Source organism: Puntigrus tetrazona, chromosome 1, assembly GCF_018831695.1.
Source record: "Puntigrus tetrazona isolate hp1 chromosome 1, ASM1883169v1, whole genome shotgun sequence".
Classification (NCBI taxonomy): domain Eukaryota; kingdom Metazoa; phylum Chordata; class Actinopteri; order Cypriniformes; family Cyprinidae; genus Puntigrus; species Puntigrus tetrazona.
Window position 1 is genome coordinate 7762234 of NC_056699.1, and position 11313 is coordinate 7773546.

Sequence of the window (11313 nt, forward strand, 5' to 3'; positions counted from 1 at the left end):
CTTGGACTATTAAGTGTGAAACAACATGAGAATCTGTATATATGTATATTACTTGCCCTACACATTATTACACATTATTACTCTCAACTACGGTTCATAAAATCTGCATGTATAATGTTAGACAACATAAATCATGATAACTACACATTTTCTCTTTGAATATTTTAATTCCGTTAATTGCTATATTTTAGTATCGAAACACCAAAAAAGATATGTGTGATTGGTTTATTACAATTCCATATACCCAACAGATCTCAAGACAGACATACCTTTGACATTATCATCATTTTTTTTTAATCATCAGAGCCATTCATACACTCTTACGATTTTATTTCGTTTTACTGCAAGCCAAGCGAACAGAATACGTTATTATTGCTGAGAATGTTGTAGACCACAGACGAAAATTCCCCCTGGCCCTAAACCAGAGAAATTACAGTCCATTCGAAACACAGAGCGTCCCTGTGAAACTGAGTTTCAATCTTAAAATCAGAAATCTTCGTAAATTCAGAATCTGTCGTAAAGCACAAAAACGGTGCGAGAACGCAGTCTCGACAACACTGTTGAACTCAATTGAGGCATTGAATGTTCCAGACCGATGAAACTACAGTGCATCTGTGACAGAGTTTGCCAGAATGAACTAAATGGCGTAGCGACAAACGTACAAAGTAGTTGTCATTTAGCTTACAGCGTGGGAGAATGTTATTGCCTTCTTTATCTGATTGCAATCTCTGCAGCGACAAAAACAAGATGGCGGTGAGCACACGAACACTATGGACACATGCAAAGACCAGAATGTCTTCAACCAAGTATTTTTTTTTTTCCTCATATCGATCGCTAAATGAACGTGGAAAACCTTATCGATTGGTGATACAAAACAGTGGAATAGACACTCGAACAATTCATGCATATATATTGCTGTTTACGTATTGAATAAGAAATAACTGCCGAAGAGATGTCGTGAGTCAGGTTTCCCTGTAAAGATAAAATATGGCTTATATTCTGATAATTAACCCCTCCTGCTCGATTGATTGATTGATTTTGATCTGTCGCTAATATCTAAAGCTCCTCGCGGATTGAAATGTGTGAAAGGTAAATGGTGTAGTCGGTGTTTTGCTCTAGTGCGCTCTCTTCTCTCCGAAGTCAGCACACGTTAAAATAATATCTAAAGCTGCGTGTGCTTGAGATTTTTTTTTTTAGGGAACTACTTCTTCAGCATGTCCTGCAGCGGGCCGGGTAGATACTTCATCACCGTGTCCATGATGTTTTCCTCCTCCTCGTCGTCTCCGCAGCCGGACGGTACCGCTTTCTTTGGACGGGTCAGACTGCCTTCGCTCGCCTGCTCCATCGCCGCCTGCGCCTCCGCTTCGGCCTCCTCGCGCTTCTTGATGCCATACTGATGCAACAAACATAGACAGGTTGCAAAGTTGAAATGAAAATGTTTGTAAAGGTTGAAAAAATCGGTATGGTTCACTGTAAATAATCATTTCAAAAATACTATGGAAGTCAATGATGACCCGAACAGGTTCGGCAGGAAAAAAAGACAGTCAAACAAGGTTTGGAGCTACTTGAGGTGAGTAATTATGACAGAATTTTCCTAAAAATAAAAATAAACCTGTTTATGCACTTTTTTGTCAAATGTGTCCAGACGTTTAAATCATATATGATATCATACTGAACGATTGCAATGCTTATATACAGTTCCGTAATATTTAAACTTTAAAAAATATGATGCAATGACAGATATCGTTTTGTCAAATGTTTTAAGAATTAACTGTCGCATGCATTATTTAATTGTCTTCAAAGGAATAGTCAGATCACAAATGAAAATTGTCATAATTTACTCATTCCAATCCTTTATGATTTTTTCTGTGGAACATAATGGAGCTTTTTCCACACTCTTGTTTCCTCATTTATTGTCGTCGTACATCTAGAAAAGTTTTTTGTTTACTTTTTTAAAATGTAATGTACATTTATAACACCATGCTCCGTTTGATACCTTGGCATTCGATTCAAGAAAACTAGTTAATGTCACAACAGTTCAGGAAGCGACAGCAAAATCCAAATTAAGAAATAATTCATCTGGCAATATTTTTCTCTTTTAAAGAGCATAGAAATGACTTTTCTGCTTTTGGAGTAAATGGAATGCAAGAATAATATTTGCGTAGATTTTGTTTGTCACTGTTACCCGTGAGCAGAAAATGAGAATATGATGACCATATAATGGAGTTCAATGGGAGCATTCTTCAAAATATCTACTTTCATTTTCCACACAAAGAACAAAGTTTGGAATTCTGTGAGGATTAGTAAATGATGACAGAAATGTCATTTTTGGATGGACTATTCGACTAGGTGAAAAATACATTGATAATATTGAATAGTGAAAAAATAGAGCCTCAGAAAGTTTGGAGAACCAAAAAGGATAGCTAATGATCTTTTTCCTGATGAAGATGATTGGTCTCTCTAACCTTGTCCCTGATGCCCTGTCTTATGGCTTCCCGCTCTGCTTCCATCTTGGCGTGTTTGGCCTTCCTCTCTTCCTCTTCCTGTCTCAGAGCTTCCTGTCTTTCTTCTTCTTTCTCTTTTTCTGCTTCAGGATCTTTCTCCTCCTCTCCTCCCAGCATTTTACCAACATCAGGAGGGCCTCCTGCAAACACATAAGAAAATCAATAATATATCTTATAAACTTGTGCATTTTTTTGGATGCAATTTATATGTCCTGTTCATACAACAGTTAAGGCCTATATATTTCCAAATAACTTCATTAATAAGCAAACATGTACTGTACGTGTGTACTATTAAAACAGTATGTTGAGACTTGATGTAAAGCTGATATGATAAACCGAATTATACTTTTTTTAATAAAAGATAATTACATAAATGCACTCAAAAAAATCTAAATTGGTATGTTTTTTTGGTATGACACCACCTGTCAATGATAAAACATAAATAGTTTTCTATTTAAATGTATTTGAAAATAGTTTTTTTTTGTTATGCAAGTGAAGCTGGATTTTTACATGATCATTAAAAAATCATTCCAGTATGCCAATTCAAGAAACCTTTCTTATGTTTATCAATTTATATAATATATATATATATATATATATATATATATATATATATATATATATATATATATATATATATATATATATATATATATATAGTTGTATTTATTTATTTATTTATTTTTTTTACAAACTATAATGCTGGGTTTCTTTAATTAATAGAACGTTCTTTTGGTCAAATTAATGAATCATTGCTGATTAGAGGTACTGATTAAAAAAAGCCCCCCAAGTCTTTGAATTTTAATGTACTCTGAAGTACATTTTATTAAAAACAAACCCAAAACACAAAAACCCCACACTATCCCAATTTATCTGAAACAATAAAAAAACCGATGACAAGTTAGAACAAAAGTCAAAAAAGACCAACCAACTCAGCAAAATAAAGTTAACTCATAAATAATAAATTCACCACGGCAGGTCAAGCAACCTGGAGGCACACAAACACATTCCAAGAGCATCAGAGAAAAATGTCAGATGAATAAATCTATCCAGCCGCTGAAAGAGGTCCTGTTCACTGGACTAAACAGAGCATCCTAGCAGGAACAGGAATAATTCATAGGTTGGTCACAGTCCCGGGGAGGCCACACCATGCCTCAACACGCTTCCAAAAATATACAGAGAGAATGTCACTTTGCAAAAGTCCTGGCCGCCATCCTCATGCCTCTAGTCGTGCGAAGAGTACATCACATTCAGATCTCCAAGCAGAGTCTGGAATGTGAAACGAGGATATATGCGAAAATAATCTAGCTTAGTGTGATATGTGCTACATATCGAAACCCACACACACAGATCAATTGCTGTGGTCTGGCTCTCACCGCCCACTGAAACACAAACTCTTCATCATCAGAACATTACACCGCAAGGCGAAGAATGTACTAACAAGTGCAATATCAAGGAGCAAACTCATCAAGAATGCTCTGAAAGCCTGTGGCTATGCAGAACGGGCCTTTGTTAAAAGATGTCTAGTAAAAACACACAGAAACGGAAAAACATTGTTACGCTGTATGTGGATGAATTGGCACAGAACTTTCAAGGGATCTTCAGGGGTAGACTTGAACTTAAACCATCCTTAACACAAATGTTTTTAGAACAGCTAAGGGTCCGGTAAAGGTACTGAATGATTAATAAACATTTGCAAATAATGAAGAAACATGAACAAACGCTTAACAAATGATTTGTAAAGATGTGTAAATAAGTTGAATTCCAGTCATTTGGGGCATTTTTGCCATTTTGATGACTGCTCATAAAGGTATTAATGATTAGTGAACATTAATAAATATTTAGAAATGATGAGAATCGTTTCCACTTCAGATTGAACAGTGCGAAAATATTAACATATAAATAATAAACGACCTTTAAGAGGTGTAAATCGTAGAAATCCACACAACAAAAAAGGCACAATTATGAATTCATGAATATGTTAACACGAATAGCGTGTGAAGTGCTTAAAACGACTAATTAAGCTCATTTTCTTCACAACATTTTTACATGTAAAAAAAGAGCCTTAGATTATACATATGAATTAAGATTTCATGTCAGCATTCATAAAGTTCATTAATAAATAAGCTTTTAATAATATGTGACCTGGAGAACCCTTTGTTAGTAGCAACAGCCAACATTATACTGAATGTGTCCAAATTCTTGATTTTTCTTTTATGTGAAAAATCGTTAGGATAATAAGAAAAGCTTGTGTTCCATAAATATATTGTGTAAATTTCCTACTGTAAATATCTTAATTTTTGATAAGTAATATACAAGAAATTCATTTGGACAACTTTAAAGGCGATTTTCTTAAACATTTAGATTTATTTTTTTCACCCTCAGATTCCAGACTTTCAAATCAGTTCAATCAGCCAAATATTGTCCCAACAAACCATACATCAATGGAAAGCTCATTTATTCAGCGTTATACACTACAGTTTAAAAGCATTGACCATTATGACCATGAACTTTATCGCTGACGTTTGTAAGCGTGCATACATGTATGTATATTGTCTCTAAGCCCCTCAGTGTCTGTATATGCTCTTAAACGTCTGTTTATTTTTCAGCGTACATTGTCATATGTACTGTATATCCATGTTTTTGACACCTTTGAGTGAATTCGTAGTATTTTTAATCCATAGTTGATCCGTACATTTTAGCTTCAAGGAGTGTATGGAGGAAAAATGTGCAACAACGACAGACATGGTGAAAAATAAAAATTCACCAGTCTGGTTAACTTTACAGTGTTAACATATGGTGTTGCATGTGCTCCCTTTCCGCTTTTGTACCTCTCAACAGATGGCATCGAAATGGTTCTCCGTCTGAAACGTTAAACCAAAGCTGCTCATTTTTTCGAGTCTATGATGAAAGACTCGCTAATGTATCAGTTTAAGTCTTGCGTTTTGAAATATTTATTTTTGGGACGGTTAGGGCAGCTGGTGCTCTTCACACTGTCCTCTGCTTCAGTCAGCTGTTCTGTGGCCCCGCTCCAGCGGTGACATCAGCTTTTCTACTTTAAACACACTCGGGCTAAAGTCTGAAAGCACTGAAGCAAATATTTGAACTGCATGGCCATTTGGGCATCCACATCACAGGACCACACCACATCGCTACACACAAACAAGCTCTCACATACGGCACAGTGAAGGTGAGAGACGGTCCCTTATTGTATGATTATAACCAGAGCCTTGCACAAATATACCGAGGTGTTGCCACTGGCCTGAATGATAACAAATATTATCATGCACCATGGCATTTATGTGATATTGCATGCTATTTCAGTGAATTCCATGGTATGTTTTAGAAAAAGTGACCTGGACCACAAAACCAGTCATAAGAGCCTTTTTTTAATTGCGCCATCTAAAGGATAAATAAATAGGATTTCCATTGATGAATGATTTGTTATGATAGGACAATATTTGGTCGAAATACAACTAATATCTAATATCTGAATATCTAGAACCCGAGGGAACAAAAAATCAAAGTGTTGAGAAAATTGTTCTTAGCGATGCGAATTATTAAAAATTTAAGTTTTACAGTAGGAAACGTACAAAATATGTTCATGGGTCTTTTTTTGTGTTGTGAGACTGAACTATATTAAAATATAAAATATATAAAATTAACCTAACATAAAAACACGCAAGAAGGCTTGTCTCGGGTCTTGACCCTTTTGATTAAACTATAAATATAGTAATGTCATAATTTTGTTGAGTTTGTTTAGTAAAACTAAAAGCGTAGTAAATCAAATTTTAACAAATAGAACTGAAATGCTGAATTTTTAACTGTTACGCAGTGCAACCCTTTTACTACACGTCTATCCACATTACAAAATATAAATATGTAACATTACTTAAAATTGCAGCTGGCTTTTTCTATGCCGTGATATTAACAAATGCATGAAATGACAAACAAATAATATATATCTTCGTAATGGCGGTAGATGCTAACTCGGTGGAATGGAATTGCTGAATAAAGTCTTGATTTTAGTTTATTTTTTGACTGATGTCACATGGACTATTTTGTTGATGTCCTTAGTACATTTTTGGGCCTCGAGGACCCTTGCTGTCTATGGAGGGTCAGAAAGCTCTGGGATTTCATCTCAATTTGTGCTCCATGAGCAAATGTCTATGACGTGAAGGTGAGTAATTAATAAAAATAATTAGTATTTTTTTGTACGAACTAACCCAGAACCGCTCAACTCAAGAACCGCTCAAAGAGAAAAGCACATGGCCATGAATTATAAACAACATTCGCAAACGCGTTATCCTCTCTGCCGTAGTTCATTATTATTTAATTACGTTTTTTTTTTTTTTTTTTTTTAATAATTAGCCCTCTGCTCATACTGCTCAATATTCAGTGATGGGCTGCCGCGCGCGGTTAGACGCTGAACGCCAAATAGTGTCTCTTTCAGGCAGTCTCTCAGCGTTCTCTCTCCGGAGCGTTAAGTTGAACGTCGAACGACTTCCAAGGAGCGCGCACGTGACCACTGCTGCAGCACTACAGCACTGACTCAAGTCTTTCATTCTAACTTCTAATCTCCCAACGGGAATATAGCCTATGCACTCACCTCCCAAAGCTGCCTTCAGCAGGAAATTCATGATGGCTTTTCAAGTGTTCCCGTCCTTGTACTTGGCACTTCAAACGTATGAGAGCAGAGATCGTCCAGCCAAATCTGCAAACAAAACGAACACTGGTTTTATTATTAGTAGCTAATAATATATATATATATTTTTATAACGCTAACAGTAATAACAGCAAAAGTGATGATAGCCTGCTGCAGCTCAGTAAACCATGCACAACTTGATCGGAACGTTTTGTCCTTCAGCTCACGAGGTGCAATGTGAAACCAGTTTTTCACATGCATTTTCTTTCAGCGCTGCATGGTCTTCGAGCAAAATGCGACTCGGTAAATATCATTCCCATCTTCCACGGTGACAGATAATAAAATCCCTCCGTGCGGTTGATGCTGATAGCGACAATCAGTCACAAATAGCATCGTGCAGAGCGAGTTTGATTCATTTGCGTTACTGCCTATCACCACCGTGCGTAATTTAGATAGAAAATATACCTATCAACTTCCGGGGGTCAGAGATCCAGAAGGTAACTTTGGACTTATCGACCAATGACTTTCTTAATCCGGTCCAGGACGCTCTATTTAGTCATATGGCCCAAGGATCTCCGCAAAGTGTTTTCGTTCCGACCTCAGTAGTCTTGGTGCATTACCTTACTTGAACCCCCGCCGCAAAGGCTCGGCTCTATCTAGCGCACGAGCCGCTTTCAGCACCACCTTCGCCGGACAGCACCTGCTCGCGCCCCTCGCACCTCCAGCAGCAGCAGCAGCCGTGAGAAATGCGGTGTAAATACCTGCTCGGGGTCCGCGGAGGAAGCGGGCAATCGCGCCGACGGGGAAGTTGACGTGGGCCAGTTGTGTGAGGATGTGTATTATTAACCCGCTATGAGCATCCCCGAATCTCCAGGCGTCTCTTCCTGCTCGCCCAGCGCCTGTCAGAGCGTTGGCCAGGGGAACTGCAGCCGGAACGCAAGACGGTGAAAGCCCTGTGCATCACACGCAGCCTTTTTCCATCAAAACATCCCACGTCCCCAGCCGGAGAGAGGAGCGATTGATTGGAGGTGCCGGGCGGGAAACACGCCTCTGCCAGTGCTTAGCACCTGATCCCTCCGCTACTGCTGGGAGCTTCGTGTAACAGATGCTCTCAGACCTGGAGAACGAAAGATGGAGGGATCTTTACCTCTCATGACTTGGGCGTCGGAGGAGTCTCTCAAGAAAAAGTGCTGATTCAGAATTTATTGCTCAGACTGGGCTTGCCCTTTACAGGTACAATTCATCCACATTGTCCCACACCATGGCCCCTAGCAATAATGAAAATGATGCTTTTATTTATGGAGGCAGTGAACTCATCGATAGGAAACGTTTTAGTACAAAGGGTTGTTAAATATTGTTCAGTCATCAAAGAATCCTGATATAATATGAAAAAAATATTAAGCAGCACGACTTTTTTCAACATTGATGTGAAATCAGCAAATCAGATTTCAGAATGATTAATTGACATTAATAAATGGATACAATTTTTTATTTATTTTTTTGCCATTGCAGGATTGAATTAAAATATAATAAAAACTTTAATTTTGCAATGTAACTGTTTTTATGTGGCAAGCATATAAGACACATCTTTAAAAAACATTTAAAATCTTGCCGACCCATTAATAATAATAATAATAATAATAATAATAATAATAATAATAATGGCAATAATAAATGGTAACACTCTAAGCTTAGGCTAGCTGTGAAAAAAGCTTTAGTGTAATATTTTTGTTTGGGTAAATAAATTCATTTTGGGCAATTCATTTAATGTGTGTAGAAATAAACAATCATAATAATGTGATCAAAAGCTATATTTCAACCTAAAAATGTGTAAAAATGCATGTTTTGTCATGTCAGCTTAACCCATATAGCAATTACTTTAAGTGCTCTCTATCTACAAATTGGATGCATGAGGTCACCTTTCCCATCCTAAAAAACGAAGATAGCTAAGAAAAATACAGGCGTTTACATTACATTTTGTGGCATTTAACAGGTGCATTTCATTTCGAAGCGTCTTGCAGTAGAAGTAATTAAGTACAAATTCTTTACAATTAAATGCATAAAATGTGATTATTCAAGATGTTTATGCAAAAAGCTGTCTGACACCAGGAAGAATCAATATTCAGTAAGACCTTAGGGACATAGTTACCTTTTAGCTGAGGATGCGCCACATGACTCTGCATGATTTAAACACATCCTCGCTCTTAGGGCAACACTGCAGTGCGCAAAGGTTCTCCCTACAGTCATAACACCTCCCTGTTGCTGTAGTGTTGTTAAAAACCGGGCTGATGCAACTGACCCATGAAAAGGTTTAGCCTTTCAGTGCTCTCTCTGCTGAGAGGAGACTGTGTGTTTAGCGAACGGAGAGAGTTACGAGCTCAAACATAAAAGCATCTCTTTAAAATGTCTCTAAAAGTAAAAAGAGAGGAGAGCAGACGCAGTTCAGCTTCTCTTTTTCAAATAAGCAACCGTCTGCTTTCTCTTATTCCTTTCGTCGTCCCACGTCTAAATTTGACAAAGAAGGTGGGTCCTTAAATCAAGCACTGAACAGAAAGGCCTCCTGAGATCATCAGTTGCATTGATCAAAAATTCAGATCAATATTGAAGGACTGGGAGAGAGAGAGAGAATGAAGGATGCTTTATGGTCCAACCGTTTCTGCTGAACTTTTTATTCTGCGCGCATTTATCTCTTCTGGACCGCAGCCAAATGGGAAACACTGATTTATTGGCTCTCAGCGCACAGAGCTGAGTGGACAAAATGAGGAGCGGGCAGCGAGAGCAGAGCGGAGGAGAGACTCTTATTATCGAAGAACTGAAGGTGAAGAATAGGAGAAAGAGAGAAATATGTTTGAAATGTCTTGTAAACACCCAGCACAGGTCACATTCATCTCTGCCATCTCTGTCATCTGCGCTCTGCCGGGTAAAGCGTCCCTGAAGAGTTTTTTACGTGGCATTGCCTCCTCCTTGTCAGAGAGATTTTAACAGGTTATGACTGCAACGATACAGAAGGGAGGGACGGGATGATTTGCCAGACTGAACGAAGTCCAAAGTGTGATGAAGTCAGAAATAAACCTGTGCTTATTTCTAGAGTGACTAACTGAATATCTGTTCAATTAGTCAGTAGCCTTTTTATTTGTTGCTTAATTTGCTAGTCATTTCCCTGTAGTTTTTATTAAAAGGTTGTCTTTGTGACTCAATAATTCTGATGAACATTCTGATGAAAGTAAAAGCAGAATGCACTACGGTTTAAATACTTCCAATATTGTATTGGCAACACTCACCTTCAGGCTATTCGAGACGTGGATGGTTTTTCTGTATTGGGGACCAATTTGAAGAAATGTATTTACATTATGTCACTTGCTCAGTATAATGGACCATCTTCAGTGCATGGGTAAGGTCAGGATGAGAGTCCAAACAGCTGATAAAAACATCACAATAATGCATAATATAAAGAATGTCTTCTAATGAAAGTGTAAAGCTTTGTGTTTGTAATAAGCGTAATTCATTATTAAGACATTTTTAATATCAAACTGTTCCTAAAACACCTATATCCATAATAGTGCAGCTGAAAAAGTCATATTGTCTTGAAAAAGCACAAATATTTGATTGGATTTTGATCTGAGAGGACAACGTGGGATGGACTGTAGCAAGCATTATTATAAACTCTATTATAAGTATTTTGGGCAAAAGTGAAGGTTTAAAGTTAGATGCCTGAAATCTGATCAATGGATAAAGCCTTTTTTTATACTTTTGTTAACATATTTGTTTTTGGAGTTTGGATGTATGTATTGTTACCACTCCATAAAATACTGTTTAAATAAATAAACGAAGTTTTATACGAGTAAAATGTCACATAAGCAAAGCAAATGTTATAGGTCTTTGATTTATGCTAGTGAAAAAACTGCTTTTTAGCATGCAAATTCTAATCAATGTAAATAGATCGAGCGTAATGAAATATCGACACCAAATGTGTCCTTTCCCAGCCGTAGGTCCCCTGTCTGCCATTGTGTGGTTTTCGAGTGACAGATCACCTTGTTGAGACGGTGTGTTCGGAGCTTGTGTTTGCTTTGAAAGTGCCCTTCCCTTCTCTCACGTTTCACTGCGACACGCCGGGTCAAAACCGCTCCGTTGTACCCCGCGAACCCCTCCCATCCACGCCTCGGG

At 37.6% G+C, this 11313-nt stretch overlaps 1 protein-coding gene across 4 annotated transcripts; it reads right to left on the reverse strand.

Moving 5' to 3' along the window:
• Positions 1 to 147: 147 nt before the first annotated feature.
• Positions 148 to 8293, reverse strand: cplx2l (complexin 2, like). Of its 4 annotated transcripts, none has more exons than XM_043240941.1 (4): positions 7911 to 8293; positions 7114 to 7236; positions 2466 to 2644; positions 148 to 1393 (listed from the first exon to the last, which is right to left on the reverse strand). In XM_043240941.1, the coding sequence occupies exons 2-4, from the start codon at positions 7142 to 7144 to the stop codon at positions 1202 to 1204; spliced, it is 402 nt and encodes a 133-aa protein (XP_043096876.1). In that variant the 5' UTR covers positions 7145 to 7236; positions 7911 to 8293; the 3' UTR covers positions 148 to 1201. The 4 variants fall into 4 exon arrangements, with proteins under 4 accessions (XP_043096876.1, XP_043096873.1, XP_043096875.1 ...); XM_043240938.1 differs by having other exon boundaries at positions 7114 to 7218; positions 7911 to 8291; XM_043240940.1 differs by lacking the exon at positions 7911 to 8293 and adding an exon at positions 7770 to 7904 and having other exon boundaries at positions 7114 to 7218.
• Positions 8294 to 11313: the final 3020 nt, after the last annotated feature.

What these genes read in the sequence shown, in the direction of transcription:
- cplx2l (XM_043240941.1), bottom strand. Translation starts at nt 7,144, where the DNA reads ATGAATTTCCTGCTGAAGGCAGCTTTGGGAG. An exon ending in GCTGAAGGCAGCTTTGGGAG is followed by an intron (nt 2,645 to 7,113) that starts GTGAGTGCATAG and finishes ATGTGTTTGCAG; the next exon opens with GAGGCCCTCCTGATGTTGGT. An exon ending in GACAGGGCATCAGGGACAAG is followed by an intron (nt 1,394 to 2,465) that starts GTTAGAGAGACC and finishes TTGTTGCATCAG; the next exon opens with TATGGCATCAAGAAGCGCGA.